This window comes from Solea senegalensis, linkage group LG6 (assembly GCF_019176455.1).
Source record: "Solea senegalensis isolate Sse05_10M linkage group LG6, IFAPA_SoseM_1, whole genome shotgun sequence".
NCBI lineage: Eukaryota > Metazoa > Chordata > Actinopteri > Pleuronectiformes > Soleidae > Solea > Solea senegalensis.
Genome location: NC_058026.1, coordinates 13,466,366 through 13,481,278, shown reverse-complemented (window position 1 = coordinate 13,481,278; position 14,913 = coordinate 13,466,366). Strand labels below are relative to the sequence as shown.

Genomic DNA, 14,913 nt, shown 5'->3' with positions numbered 1-14,913 from the left:
AGTAGCGCGCTCCTGTTATGCTGTTGTCCCCCTCCCCACCCCTTGATTACCTCTGCAGCATTGGCTACTTCAGACGGGACAGTCCCCAGCGTGGTGATAAACCATAATTACATTTTTTGAAAAAAATGTTTCTTCACTTTTTCTTTGGAAACCATAGTAGCAGTGGTGTTGTTTACATAATCACCATCTGTGATATTCCTACTCCCTCTTTGGCCTGGGTCTATTCTCCTCACTGGGACATGTACGGATTTAATGAAAGTTGACTGTGCAAAAATAAATGACAATATCTCAGAGACATTTTAAAACCAGGCATGATTCATGCAGAGCAGGGTAAACACGCACATTATTGATAGTTCAAGAACATTCATAGTGAGGTCACAGTGAAGTCACACTGCTGACATGGTTCTGTGCACTGCAAACAATTTTACAAGGATCTGAATTTTGTGTGCCAAGTTTCATGCATGGCATTCGATTCACACTAAATTAGGAACCATGTCAGAAATTACCAGTTTAGAGGAAATAACTTACTTTTCAACTTTGTAAAGGTCATACTCCCATCAGTGCTTTTTTTTCCTGGGAAACACTGTCTTGTTTCCACTGCATGGTATTATATTAAAACACATAACCTATATGCAGTAGTGACACTGACCAATGAGCAAAATAAAATTATCTCCTGCTGCTACCCAGTCAATCTAAATAAAACAATGAAACTATTACGGTCTACACAGCAAATGGTGGACAATATACTATTTGTGTGAACTTGTTGTTGAAAGTCATTGAGATTCATTAGACATGTAAAAATATAAACATACTTTTATTAGGCATCTAAACTTTTACAAACAGAATATCATTGAACTGGTTCCAATCAATGATAGCAGCACCAAATCCACCAAGAAACATCAACAATGACAAACAACATAGGGAATTAACACATGGTGGGAAAAAGCTTATAAGAACAAGAATTGAAATTAACTTCCGAGTCTTTTTAGTGTGCAGAGAGTTGGTCCAGGTTGTCATGGCTACGGCTGGTGAGGTGGGCTTCCAAAACTTCTGCAAATAAATTTCTTTTCAGCAAGCTGTAGGCCAGGGGCAGGACTTTATTGATTGCCTTGTGAAGATACTGGGAGGGACAGGAAACCAGAGATTAATGAATATATTTATTTCAACTAAATTACTAGCAAAATTATTCAATGATTTGTGCACAGGAAATGATATCTGGTTTCATTAAAAACCCAGAAGATGAAATTTGCTCAGTATCACAAAGTCAAATCTCCGATGCGAGTACAGAAGAATACAAGCACTGAAGGACTTACACGGGATCCATAACAGAAGAGGTCTATTCCAAGTTCATAACCCATTCCATAGTCGCACTCATCGTTGGCGAATTGAACAAAGGTGATAATCTCTTGCAGAGGTCCAAAGGCTCTGATACGCTCCTCATCATTCTTTGCTTCAGCGATTGCCTTGCAGATCTTTTTGAGGTCAGCTAATTACAAAGGAGAGGAATACCAACATCCTTGATTTAGCACAGCAAAATTAAAAAAAAACACAACTTTGATTGTAAAACAAATTTTAAACTAGTAAGCTGTAATTCAACAGGACAGATAAAAACATTCATAAAGTCACAAAGCACACAGTGAGATAAAGTTAAACTTTCACAACCCATTTTGTTATTCACACAATATAATATAGAAGGTACTACATTCACAAGCACACAGAACAATTAGTAGAAGGAACACCAAAGACAAGAGTGGTAAGCGCACCTTCATAATAGTATGTACGGTATTGTTAAACCAAGCTTTAATACTATAATACTGCAGTAGCTCACCGTCTGTTTCTGGCAGTTCTCTGTATCCTACATCATTCTTGTCTACAGGCACAACAATGCCAGCCCCATGGAACGTCTTTGTGACCACCTGTGGTGTGATAACACATTACTTACTATTCCTTATCAACATGGAACCTTTTAGTGAAACATGACATCATCTTTTTCTCAAAATTGTGTTTTGCTTGTATACATGAAAGTGCAAGGGTGGTGAGAATTTTTTAGTCTTGGACCGTTTTTCTAAAATAGCCTTCTAGTTTCATGTGGATAAAAAGCCGACATGTATGGGCAATAAGTTGTCCATACAGTTGTACACATCATTTAAAAGGTTTCAGTCCTACAAACAAAGCAACACAGTATTACATTAAGAGACTGAAGAATTACTTTTATAAATGACATGTAAATAAAAACATGTTTGCTCAGATCTACCTTCTTGTCCCTCTGTTTCATGCCTTTGGTCTTCTGCTCTAGAGACAAGTCCAGAGTCTCTGCCCGTTCTCTCAGCTTTGTCTCCAGGCTTTCCAAAGCGTCTCCCCTTGCTTTCTTGCTGCCTCTCTCTTTCCTCTTTCTCAGCAGAAATAAGCTGAAAGGAGAGAACAAGCAAATTAAGTGGGTAAGATGAATAAATAAAAACATGCTCCTCACATGTGAGAACCCAAACGTACACAGAAGAATTTGTTGTCTGAGTTTTGAATAACGCTCATATATTCACACGTAAACAATTCCTAGACTTTAACAGTGAAAATGCTAAAACAGATTCCTGGTAGTGCTTATTTATATGCATGTGTACTAAATGTGCATTTGGAAGTGAAAATAAATTGATTTTCATTGACTAATAATAATAATGTATGAGACAATGTAAATATGCCTAATAAAATGCCTAGAACATTCTAGAAAAGTATCTAAAATATTCGTGAACAGTGGAACTCACAGGACAGCAGCAAACACATTGTCCCCCATCTGCGTAATGGTGCAGCCCTTCTTGGCTTCATTTTCCCCAACAAATGAAGGAAGAGAGTCTGGAGTGTCTCTGATGGATTTGGGGAAAGATACAATCCAATTTAATAACAATAATATTAGAACAATTCAGTCATGTTTCCATATGAACCCCAGTAGGATTATTTTCTAACTGAAACAGGTGCATTTACTGTTTATTATTTATTTTAGTGCACACACTTTTCCCTGTGACTGTGCGTATACAGTAGCCACTCAGAGCTTGCATTGTCCTGACAACCGTGTCCATTTTTTTTAGTAGTTGCACAGTTGAGCATTTGTATACATGGTAAAAGTATGACACTGACTAAATATGGGTTCTCTTACATTGAGAACAGACACACAGATACACACAGAGTGTGTTATGTGCAATGAGTGCTGGCACATGTACTTCATATTCTTTGTGAAATTAACTTGATTAACCTGGTTACTACATTTCGGCCATGACATAATAATGAGGGTGGCAAAACTGCTCTAATGGAAAAGATCAAACAATTTCACAAGCTGCAAGAGGCAAAAACTTTACCTGTAATAGCCCATGTGATGTTCACTGTCCTCACTTCCAAGTAGTATGGTCTGAAACTCTGGTGGGTCATAAATGTACCTCCAGTGAAGATGAAAGTTAGGCTGAGCGTTCTGTGAGTTTTTGTGAGCTCCAGCAAGAATGTCAAAAGGACCAACCAGCTGTAAACCGAGTGCGTCTCTCAGTGCATCTTTACAGACAAAAAAAACATTACAACAAAATCAGCTGATGATGAAATCAAACATTCAAAAATATTGATATTTTGATGTTTCCTTAATGATCACAACATATAAATTATATTTATTTTAATTTGAATGACTGATAATTTGAGTAACTGTCTGGGGTGTACCCCGTCTGTTGCCCTATGTCAGCTGAAATTTGCACAGCACCCCTGCGACATAAATAAAGAGGATAAAGCTGTATATAATAGAGTGATCATTATTGTACCTTGTATTGGTTTATGGTTTCTGTTAAATCTTTGTACTTTTATATATATATTCACGTGAAGACATAGGCTTACCATCTTCAGGAAGGTTATTATCTTTCTGAAATTTGAATGACACACATCACAACCACAAGTGGACAGTTTCCCTCTGTGAACACTCACAAATGTAGTTGAACTGTCTGACTGTTAGTGACACTAAAATTTTAAGATGTCAATCGTGGACTTGATCACTTGATGGAAGTGATTCCTTTTACTATAAATAGACTCAAGGATGATTGACTGTTACTAGCTTTAGTACCATATGCTTTGCCATGGGCTGATAGAACTCAAATACCAAATGTAAAGGCATCAGCCACAAATTTTGAAGAGTAGCTCTCAGCAGGTTTCTCTGATGATGGGCTGGCCAGGAACTCTGTGTTCTTCACAGTAATTAATTTATGCATTCAGCCCACCCATCCAGACTTTTTGTTGCCTAGTATCAGTAAAGCTAGAGGCTCCTTCCTGCCTCCTGTGTGCTCAGAATAATTGATTAAATGACAGTATCAGTACTACTGTAGCAAAATATGCAGTTAGTGTAAAAAGCATACCACGAGGGTTGTCAGGACAAAGCTCCTTGCAGAAATCCCAGAAGTGGTACAGATCATCTGGCATTTCAAGCTTGTACAGTCGTACCATCTCGTCATGTTGCTCTGGCTTGAATTTTGATTCTTCAGTACAGGCCTTCTTTGACTTCCCAGTTTCTCCACCTGCGTCCTGCAGAAACATACAGCAATCATTCCATTGTTCTCCAAGCTGGGTGCTTGGTAAACCAGACTCCATTTAATGCCTTTGAACAACACTGCAATCAACTAGCTAGTGGTTTACACATCTACCTACTTTGAATGACAAGTAGTACCATTAGCCGTTTGAACTTCTCTCCTCAAGGAAAGACACATGTTTATCAGAGCTGGGATCGAAAGACTTATGAGCAGTTTATAAACCCAAAACTATAGTCATTGAGAACTCACCTTATACAACTTATAACTGCACAGTTTTGTATTTATCACTAGTACCTATTTATTGTCTTAACCCATACAGCGATTCCATTTCGCAGTGCTTATGATCACCATACGATATGCGATACATTGTCTACCAGTAATGTCACAAGGCAACAATTCTGTGATAATCTATGTAATGCAAAACAGTCATATAGCCATACGCCACAATATCTGTCTATCTGAAGATAACAAAACGTCTGTGAAAAGTTAAAAGTGCAGGATTTTTCTATTTATTCACAATATAGAGAACAAAGTGCATAAAGTCTATGTGTTGAATGTGGATGGAACATCTTTTAACGTAGCTTAATACACCATAAACTCCCTCTTAACTGCTGCCCAAGTTCCCCCCTCACTTGAGCAGGGCCACCGTGAGGAGACACCATGTAGTGACGCCCATTGAGTGAAACTGGCAGGGACTGTTTACTTCAGAGTGCCTTAATAATTAAAATATCGATATTAACCTTGGCATATCGATTATTGAATTGCAATAGGAAGGACAACACCTCATATTTTGACCCACCCCTAGTGTATTATGGTAGTAACTGTATGTATGGGATCAGTATGCTTATGAAAGTTGCATGGTGGGGTTTTAAAAATAATATTTCGAGAAGCACAGACAATTATGGCACATGACCTTCAGTGTATGAATGACACAAAGAAAATAAAAGGAATATTATTTTTTCACTAACAAATACAAAACACTTTACAACACTTTAAACAAAATCTGGACATTGCAATCACGATTCACGTTTCTTGTGTTGTAGTAGAAACTTAAGTACAGCTGTGCCCATGCTCTCTCTTCAGTACAAACAGAGACATTTTGCATTCTGGACACAAAATTGTGGGCTTTGATGGAATAAAGCCATGAGTCACATTAAGAAACCAACGGTTTCCCTGCAGCAGACCAGCGACCGCTGACTTAGGACCAGCTACAATAAGTATACCACAGTGGTGCGTGACTCAGCGGTACAGTAGTGTTATTATCTAAACGTCATGATAAAAAACGGTGATGTGTGAAGGACGTAATATCACCATCAGGTCTGCGGCTTGCTGCTGCCATGTTGTCGTCTGTCTGCAACCGCTAACACAGCCTGCCAAAACTGCTCACAGCGTCCATAACTAAAGCGGTTCTGTCGCCACTGAAGACAAACGCATCGCAGATTTTTGTCTTTAAACCCCGTGTACTAAACGGATACTTCTGAGACACAACCGTGACGGTATAATTACCTGAGCAGATTTGGGTTTTCTTTTTGCGCGCCCTGTCATCTTTCTTCCTCTTGTCCCTTCGTCGTCTTCTACAGCACGTTACAATTTGCAGTCCTTGCGCCACGTCAAGGTGCAACACTGCCCCCCAGAGGACTGGAATGCTCAATGTCCAATAAGACCTCTCAGTAGCACGTACAAGGACGGAGGAAGACATAACAGCCAATTAAAGTAGCTGAGGATGCATTTAAAATGTCATATAATAAAAGGTTATGTTTTAACCATATTTAACCATAAACGTTACTGTTATGTTGTGCAATTACTGCTTGTTTATCAATTTCTTCAGGATGTATTACCTCCACCAGGGAAGTTGTTTTTCACCAGTGTGGGTTTATCTTACGTACACATAAAAAGAAAATATTATTATTAGGATATTGATTGTTTTATAGCAAAAATGTTTTATAGCATGCTTTAATTCTTAATACTTATAATACCATACTTATCTGGTTGTATTTTATACAATGACAAACAAAAATCTATTTATATTGTATTCCTCAGACTACTTACAACTTAAGACAATTGTTTTAAAGTTAGCACACAAATGAAACCAATCCTAACCCATTGTATTCAACTTGCGTGTATGCTAGTTAACTGCTCATAATATTCTGGTGAGAAAATAGTGTGAACTCACTGTTAAAATATAGCTCTATTTGATAGAAAGCCAGATCTACTAAATTTAAGAAACCTTGACAAAATATTGAACCCAGATGAACGAAAAAACCCAGAGAGTCTGACAGAATGAACTCCTCATTCTGTCCCGGCGACAGGTCCAGGACCAGGACATGATGCACGTGGAGACACGCTGGTAGTCTTCATGAAGGACATTACCTCGCTCCACAAAAGCGACACTCACTTTGTTATTGCGCCTGATAAATGGCACAGGAGAACATGGAGTCACGCGCCAATGAGATGGACGAGCAAACTGCGTCAAGGTAATCTCCTAATATTTCATTTGGAACTGGCAAAATGTTGCTGCAGGCCCTAACCCATGTGCATCAGATTATTGGTTAGCTTTATGTTTCCTTTCCTTTACTTTCACAGTGTGAATATACACTTAAAGAGAGCTATATGGTTACTTTTGCACTTTTAAATTAACCTTTTCTCTGCCAGTCTGAGCCCAAGACCCCCATACCTCATTAGTGTACTAGACAGTAATAAATGCATGTGGACATAAATAAATAAATAACGAATTAATAAATGAATGAAAATAGAAAATAATAAACAAATATTGATTTCATTATTTTTGTACTATTCATTCATTTATTTTCTTCTGTATATTTATTTATTCATTTGTCATTCTCCGTGTCTCCATATTCAGAGCACCCCAGATGAATCCCACTGCCATCTATGTTGTAACTGCTCCCTCTGCTGGCCTCTCACTCTTAATCACCTGCAGTGGGTGGATCCACCAGTGATAGCTGTGCAGTGATTGGCTTCTCCAGGAGGAGGCTGCCATGATACACTGGATGCTGCACAGAATCATTTCCACAGCATAAGCAGACTCTGGATCGCCATCCTCCTCACCATCCCTCTTGTCTTCTCTTCTCTTCTCTTCTCCTTTCCTCTCCACCTCTTCTTATCACCCATGCGCTCTCTTTTTCTCTTCCTCTTCCCCTCCATCCGACAGACACAAAGGCCTGCCTGAGCACACTGCAGCAGAGGACCTATACACACACACACCAGAGGAGATAGCAGAAGCAGCAGCAGAAGCAGCAGCAGCAGCTGCAGGCGGACTGGTAGGTGTGCTGAGGCCTGACACCCTCCCTCTTGCAGCACAGGCAAGGCATCGCATTCTCCTCTGAGCTCCGTCAAGGTCTACTATCTGAGAAATGTGTGTGTGTGTGTGTGTGTGTGGGAGAGAGACAGATAGACTGAGAGAGAGCAGGGACAAGGAAAGTAGGCAGAGAGGTCTACCACACCCTGGGAGCTATGCTGAATGTTGCAGTGGATATTTCATACTCACGTGTCATGTTTTTCTTCGCCCTCTGTATGCACACTCATGGCTTAATGTGTGTGTGTTTGTTGTTTTACCTCCATTCTCTGCTCTGGGATTTGCTTCAGCATTGACTAGGCCTTGTGCGTCTGCACGTGTGTCTTTTATAATCTGTTTGTTGTTGAATGTCTTACAAAGGTCACACCATTTAGCATGCTGTGAGCATATATTGTGAGCCTCCCTATTGACAGCCCCCTTTTTTTCTTTTTTTTTTGCCTCTTCTTCATCACCAGCCTTACTGTCCACTTCACCCCACTTCACATCTAATCTCATCATCTCTCCTTTTAACATCCCCCCCTACGTCTCTTTTCCCCCTCCTTGCTCCTTTTCATTTTCCTCAAACTCCTCTTTTTCCACCTTCTCCATTCTGTCTCCTCACGCCTCTTCTCCTTCTGGATGCCTGCTTTCCCAGGATGCCTTGTTCCAGGCCGCTTCGCTAGGCCCTAGCAGCATGGGCGGAGCCTGGGTGGGGAGAGAGAGCACTGATTGGACCCTTCCCCTCAGGACGGGCGCACTGGCGGGTCACCCTCCCTCAGCTTCAGATGGGCGAGGACGCTGAGAGCCCCAAAATCAACCACACCTTCCTGCGAGACTACGTCACTGAAGGTAGAAGAGGCGGCGCGTCGTCGCTGTGTCTGTGGTGTCAGATAACATGCTGCTATGACTGAAGGCATTCCCTTCAACTTCATGGATGCATTAACCCTGTGTTGCCGTACAGAAGGAATGGATAATGACATTCATCACTCCTGACATAAATGTTTTATGCCAGGATTTATGTAATTAATAGTTTAAAGTCCATTGCAGCAAACGTATCAGGTGTTACTAAAACGTTTCTTTGTGATGATCCATGATTCTTTAAATTCTCCACCTCTTGATTTCTCTGTTTGTTCTTTGACATCACATTCTGCTCTCTCCCTCAACACTCCTATTTATACTTCTCCTGCCTTTCTCACAGCTGATGTCATCTCTACGGTGGAGTTTAACCAGACAGGGGACCTTCTGGCCACAGGGGACAAAGGTGGCCGTGTGGTCATCTTCCAGAGAGAGACTGAGGTCAGTTTAATACATAAAACTTGTAATAATCTGCCCTTTCATGCCGTCACACATTGCCCCAACGTCATGCTATTTGCAAGTCTTTACAAATAGAGTTGTGTATTAAGAGCTGTGTTTTTTTTTATGCCCCACTATTGACTCTGGACAGTCTAAAGGTGAGTCCGAGGAGGTGGGGGAGACGGGGGACTCTGGGGAGTACAATGTCTACAGCACATTCCAGAGCCATGAGCCGGACTTTGATTACCTGAAGAGTCTGGAGATTGAAGAGAAAATAAACAAGATCAGATGGCTGCCACAGCAGAACGCAGCACACTTCCTCCTCTCCACCAACGGTGAGTGTACAGTGACGCTTACGGAAGTTCATCCATCTTTCTCGTTTTCAGGATGTAGCACAACTCGACTGACCGTAATGTGAACTGCACCCTTTAGTACAACCGCACTTCTAGATCTCTACATTATGTCAGGCTGGTAACATCTTTTACTGTGAAATATTGTCAAACCAGTCAAAGGATTGTGGGTACATAAGTGAAACCAGCCTGCAAGTGTAAAACTCACATATTTTTTATCTTCCTGTCATTAATTCTTAGTGTTTAAATATGTGTTTCTTATGCTTGAAGTGAAATTTCCGTCAAAAAGAAGAAAAGCAATAAATCACTGATTTGTCCTCTTCCCCGCTCACTGGTTATGTGACAGATAAGACCGTCAAACTGTGGAAGGTGAGTGAGAGAGACAAGCGACCGGAGGGATACAACCTGAAAGATGAGGAGGGACGGCTCAAGGACGTCTCTACCATCACCTCTCTGCAGGTACATACTGTCCTCAGACAAATAACAAACTCTCACACACAAGCAAAGCTGCAGGTTTATCTCATCTTGACCCTTATTTGTTCCACACACCCAACATTTGGCCACCCTCTCTCCTTCTTTCCCTCACGTGTTTCGGTCACCCCATTTCTTAACCCTGCCTCGCTTCCTTCTTTCCTCCCTTCCTTAACCCTTTGCATTCCTTTATCTAAGGTGCCAGTGCTGAAACCTACAGATCTCATGGTAGAGGTTCGACCCAGGCGAGTGTTTTCCAATGGACACACCTACCATGTCAACTCTATCTCAGTCAACAGTGATGGTGAGACGTACCTGTCCGCTGACGACCTCCGCATCAATATGTGGCATCTGGGCATCACAGACCGTAGCTTCAGTATCCTTCATCACAGGGATTCGTCCTCTTTGTCTCACACTTTCATTTAAACTCTATAGCTCTGCTATGGGATTTGCACTGCAGTTAAAGTACAAAGTTGATTCATGCAAATGAAGTTTTCACTTCTCTGAGACAAATTTCAAATGATTCTTAAACAAAAGCTGGAGTAGATGAGTGGAGAAGGTGGATATGTGTGTGTCACATTGATTCCATTAAGTTGAATTTATTTTTTGTGTTGCGTTCACATTACTATTAATGACTTGTCATTAAAGGATAACTGCATAACTAGAACTCTGAATAGCAAGGCCATACATATTTAAATTCATACCCAACACACGCCACCCCACCTCTTGAAATATACATCAGCCGAAGTACAGTATTCCTCACATTCCTGTTCGTCTGATGTTATCTCTGATCTATAGTTAATGCAAACAGCACATGGCTATGTTTGGATTTGTGCACTTGGTGATTTCCCCATTCAAATGGAAGCTGACCTAGAAAATCATAGCGGCATCTATGGAAGAAGAGTTTTTAAATAATTCACCAAGCAGTTACACTTTCATCTAAACCACACAGGACTACCACAAATAGAACAGAGAGGAGCGCAGTGTGCAAAAAAGCTTGGTTGGTTTGCACTTTTAGGGTTAAGAGGAAAAATTTCAAAATTGAATTGAATATATAGTAGTGACTACGCTCCACGCGTCCAAAATCAATGTGTCGTCTGTTTCTTGACGGACTCTTCTCTCAGACATTGTGGACATCAAACCAGCCAACATGGAGGATCTGACGGAGGTGATCACAGCAGCAGAGTTCCACCCACATCACTGCCACTTGTTTGTGTACAGTAGCAGCAAGGGCACCCTGCGCCTCTGTGACATGAGAGACTCTGCACTTTGCGACAAACATACCAAATGTGAGCAACATCGTAGAGCTTTAGGGCACATGCTGTCTGTAAAACTGTTGAATTAAAGATTTCACTACCATGCCAGAGATAATGTATTAATAATTACTGTGATATACCCAACTCCTCTGTCTTTACCCCCCACCCCCCAGTATTTGAGGAACCTGAGGATCCAGGGAGCCGGTCCTTCTTCTCAGAGATCATTTCTTCTGTGTCGGATGTCAAGTTCAGCCACAACGGACGCTACCTGCTGACCAGAGACTACCTCACTGCCAAGGTATGGGACCTGAACATGGAAAAAGGCCCCGTGGAAACGTACCAGGTGAAAATACCGCATATTTTACTTGTTTTTATGTGTTTGTCACATTTTCTGTTAGTGTTGCTGATTGAATTATTATTATTCACACACTCAAAAGAGTCTGTGTTTGTCATGTGTTGCTTTGAAATCATTAAGTTTAGTGGAGAAATGAACATATGCGGGTGTCAGGTTACAAATGTTAGGATTTACTGAAGTTCATACAAGTACATTTTTCAATGTAGGACTTGGAGATGTAGGTTCTGGTTATAATGAAACAAGCACAGCTCATTATTGCCACAATTCATTGATTTTTGTTTTCACAAAGTCACATAACGACTCTCAAGCACAATGTGACAACATTAATGATTCCTGTTGACTTTGCGTCATCCCCAGGTCCATGAATACCTGAGGAGTAAACTGTGTTCCCTCTATGAAAATGACTGCATCTTTGACAAGTTTGAATGTGTTTGGAACAGCTCAGACAGGTAAGTGTCAGTTTGAGAGAGGGAGACGGGGGAGAGGAGGGGCGGGGAGGACGGATGAAGTCAAGTAAAATTAAGTACATTTGAAAGTAGGGGGGTGGGTGTGGCGGTGTAATCCTGCTTACACTGGCTTTCTAAATGCTCTTCCTCTATCAGTATACGACATTTAAATCAATGGCACAGACGAGCTTTGCTGACATCAGATCAATAGTTGATCTGTTCTTGTGCACCCGTCCTCCCTCCTCTCTGCTTTCATTCTCTTCCATGAGCCCGTTGCTCCTCTCATAATGACTCCCGCTCTGCTCTCCTCAGTGTGATCATGACAGGGGCGTACAACAGCTTCTTCCGGATGTTCGACAGGGACACAGGTCGAGGCGTTACCCTGGAGGCATGGCGGGAAAGCAGCAAACCTCGGGCCGTGCTGCGGACCCGACGTGTCTACACTGGTGGTAAGCGTCGCCGCGGAGACGTTGGCGTTGATAGTCTGGATTTCACAAAGAAAATCCTGCACATGGCGTGGCACCCGTCTGAGAATATCATCGCCATAGCAGCCACCAACAACCTGTACATCTTCCAGGATCGCGTGAGCCCTGAGGCGCAGGCACAGTGACCGGAGTGACATGAGTATGTTCATTGGCAGACATCGTATCAGATTTCTCACAGAAGTATACACAGTGACTCAGATACGTATATATTTGGATGGCTCGGAGACGGCGTGAGGAGTAGACAGCCTTTATGGGAAGATGCAGCTGTCCGAGTCCAGCTGTTTCACAATGTACTGAGATGCAACGTCTGTTTATGTTGTTAAAAAGATAAGTTATGAAATGACAAGACAATGTAAATTAATTGAATCCATAAAGTGAATCATCTTTTTTTAAATACTGAGATGGACTGAAGTGCCCAGTATCTGTCCGGACATGTTTTTGTTCCCAGTCTGCTACACATTTTACCCACTGTAGGGGCAGTAAGAGAGGTGCAGGGACACCTCTCCATCTACAGTGACTGTGACTGCTGGTGACCACACAGTGTTGGACTCTTTGCTGATGTTGTTGGACAAAGAATGACACAAGTTATGCTTCGTAGCAACAAAGACTGAGTGACGCTAAATAACACGAAGGCCTTGTGATGGTGTGACTTTGCCAGCAAGTGCATCTGAAGCGAAGCATTTTTCACCATTGTGGAAGAGTAGATGTGGTTTCACTGTAAAGCTCTTCACGACAACAGTCTTTTTCCTTTTCTAATGGATGACAGCAGCAGTTAAACCTCTCCCTTCGAGCAGTGCTCTTGGAGATTGCACGCATTCATTTTCCCTTGCCCTGTTTCCTTGTTCACTTTGCAATAATAGCACTAACAACAACACAGTTACAGCAGTATTCCTGATTTAAACCATGAGCTCTTCTTCTACAGGTTACGTACATGTATACACTCTTTTTACTGTCAGCTGTAAATATTCTGTTTTTTTAAGGCAGTACCAGTGTTTGCTCCCTGAGAGCTAATGGGTAAAAGGATGCATTTTGTATTGTACACTGCAAACAATCTAAAGATCTATGTCAAAGGGAGGAACATTGTGGGATCACTCTACTTAAGGTTCAGACGCGATGTTTGTGTTGTAGCAGTACTTATGTAGGTATTGCTGGCAATAGAGAGGAACAAATCAACATTTATTGTTTTGTTGTGTAAGCTATATTAAGCCTGTGATGGGTTTTGATTGTTGTATCAAGGTCTCAAATTATTTCCCATGAGGGAGACGGTGTTTTCGTGCTGAGCCCTCTCACGTGTGCTCAAACTGATTGGTAATGAATTCAAAAAATGAACTTTATTTCTTAATTTAACTTCTTAATGTGAGCACACCTTGTAAGGCCTCTTACAATCATGTGAACGCGGGAATCCAAGCACATGTACAAGGTTCCTGATGCAACTAATCAAAGTTTCGACGACTGAGCTTGTGTCCTGTGTGTTAGAAGGTCAGGTGGTTTCAACCGTGCAATAGCTAATGATGTACATCGCTAAAAATGTATTTACCATTAAAAACAATAATATTATGTGTTATCATACCGTATACCTCACTGTGCCACACGTGCGTCATTGAAAGCCCCAGGCTGCACAGCAGTAAAGTGATGTCTTTGTTGGACTTATGTATGTGACCTGACCAAGATTTGATTGTTTACAGTGAAGTGCATTGTTTTCAAGTGACCTTGGCCCTGATGGGATTATTGTAAGTGATCTGGATGTGTACTTTAGCAAGTGGAGAATACGAATCAGTGCATGGGGTATAGAGAGTGTCCAGTTTTGTTGCCCATCATTCCTAATTCTTCTGTCATAAATTAACAGCAGTCCACAAAACCCAACAATTTCTGCTTCATAACTCATTTCTCGTCACATTTAACTACCTTTGGTTTCTAACCACTTTTAGCAGATGTTGAAGTTCCAGTCTGTGGGTGAGGGGATTCTCTTACAAGAGCCCCCATCCTTTTTTCTGTCTTCACTGTTTATTGTTGTTGTTGTTTTAATGCAAACACTGTGTTTCAATGACTGGTTTAATAACCTGTACACAACAGCAAAATATCTACTGACAACACCCCCACAAGAAAACGGTTTACATACTGACGGGTAACCACGTCAAGCATTATATAGGTTAAGTACTCGGTCCTTTAGTGGAGAGCTGTAGTTTAGGGCAGGTCAGTTGAAATGGCGTCATAACCACTAACTTATACAACCAGTGTGAGGATTTGTGTTCATGAGCACAGCAGCATGGTGCCATTACTCAGTGCTACTAGTGTGTATCTCTATCATACTTAAAAATAGACAAATCTCACAATACAAAAACACAACTCAAATGAGACCAATGGAGAGAATGTGCATTAATAAATGAAAAGCCTGATAAAAATGTGTTGCATCATGTCATG

At 41.2% G+C, this 14,913-nt stretch overlaps 2 protein-coding genes across 3 annotated transcripts; one reads left to right on the top strand and one right to left on the bottom strand.

The window, feature by feature from the left end:
* Positions 1–795: 795 nt before the first annotated feature.
* Positions 796–6,133, bottom strand: LOC122770786 (histone PARylation factor 1). Its single transcript, XM_044027905.1, has 8 exons — positions 6,051–6,133; positions 4,374–4,539; positions 3,345–3,531; positions 2,757–2,855; positions 2,255–2,408; positions 1,829–1,916; positions 1,314–1,486; positions 796–1,120 (listed from the first exon to the last, which is right to left on the bottom strand). Exons 1-8 carry the CDS (start codon positions 6,087–6,089, stop codon positions 986–988), a joined length of 1,041 nt encoding a protein of 346 aa, XP_043883840.1. The 5' UTR covers positions 6,090–6,133; the 3' UTR covers positions 796–985.
* Positions 6,134–7,791: 1,658 nt separating this feature from the next.
* ppp2r2ca (protein phosphatase 2, regulatory subunit B, gamma a) lies at positions 7,792–14,896 on the top strand. 2 transcript variants are annotated; one of them, XM_044027904.1, is made up of 10 exons: positions 7,792–7,822; positions 8,492–8,685; positions 9,035–9,132; positions 9,281–9,464; positions 9,826–9,938; positions 10,149–10,326; positions 11,075–11,239; positions 11,380–11,549; positions 11,919–12,010; positions 12,320–14,896. In XM_044027904.1, the coding sequence occupies exons 2-10, from the start codon at positions 8,622–8,624 to the stop codon at positions 12,615–12,617; spliced, it is 1,362 nt and encodes a 453-aa protein (XP_043883839.1). In that variant the 5' UTR covers positions 7,792–7,822; positions 8,492–8,621; the 3' UTR covers positions 12,618–14,896. The 2 variants fall into 2 exon arrangements, with proteins under 2 accessions (XP_043883839.1, XP_043883838.1); XM_044027903.1 differs by having other exon boundaries at positions 7,793–7,822; positions 8,313–8,685.
* The last annotated feature ends 17 nt before the right edge of the window (positions 14,897–14,913 follow it).

What these genes read in the sequence shown, in the direction of transcription:
- LOC122770786 (XM_044027905.1), bottom strand. Translation starts at nt 6,089, where the DNA reads ATGACAGGGCGCGCAAAAAGAAAACCCAAATCTGCTCAG. An exon ending in GAAAACCCAAATCTGCTCAG is followed by an intron (nt 4,540 to 6,050) that starts GTAATTATACCG and finishes ATGTTTCTGCAG; the next exon opens with GACGCAGGTGGAGAAACTGG. An exon ending in AATGTGTTTGCTGCTGTCCT is followed by an intron (nt 2,409 to 2,756) that starts GTGAGTTCCACT and finishes CTCTCCTTTCAG; the next exon opens with CTTATTTCTGCTGAGAAAGA.
- ppp2r2ca (XM_044027904.1), top strand. Translation starts at nt 8,622, where the DNA reads ATGGGCGAGGACGCTGAGAGCCCCAAAATCAACCACACCTTCCTGCGA. An exon ending in CTACCATCACCTCTCTGCAG is followed by an intron (nt 9,939 to 10,148) that starts GTACATACTGTC and finishes CCTTTATCTAAG; the next exon opens with GTGCCAGTGCTGAAACCTAC. An exon ending in CATCACAGACCGTAGCTTCA is followed by an intron (nt 10,327 to 11,074) that starts GTATCCTTCATC and finishes CTCTTCTCTCAG; the next exon opens with ACATTGTGGACATCAAACCA.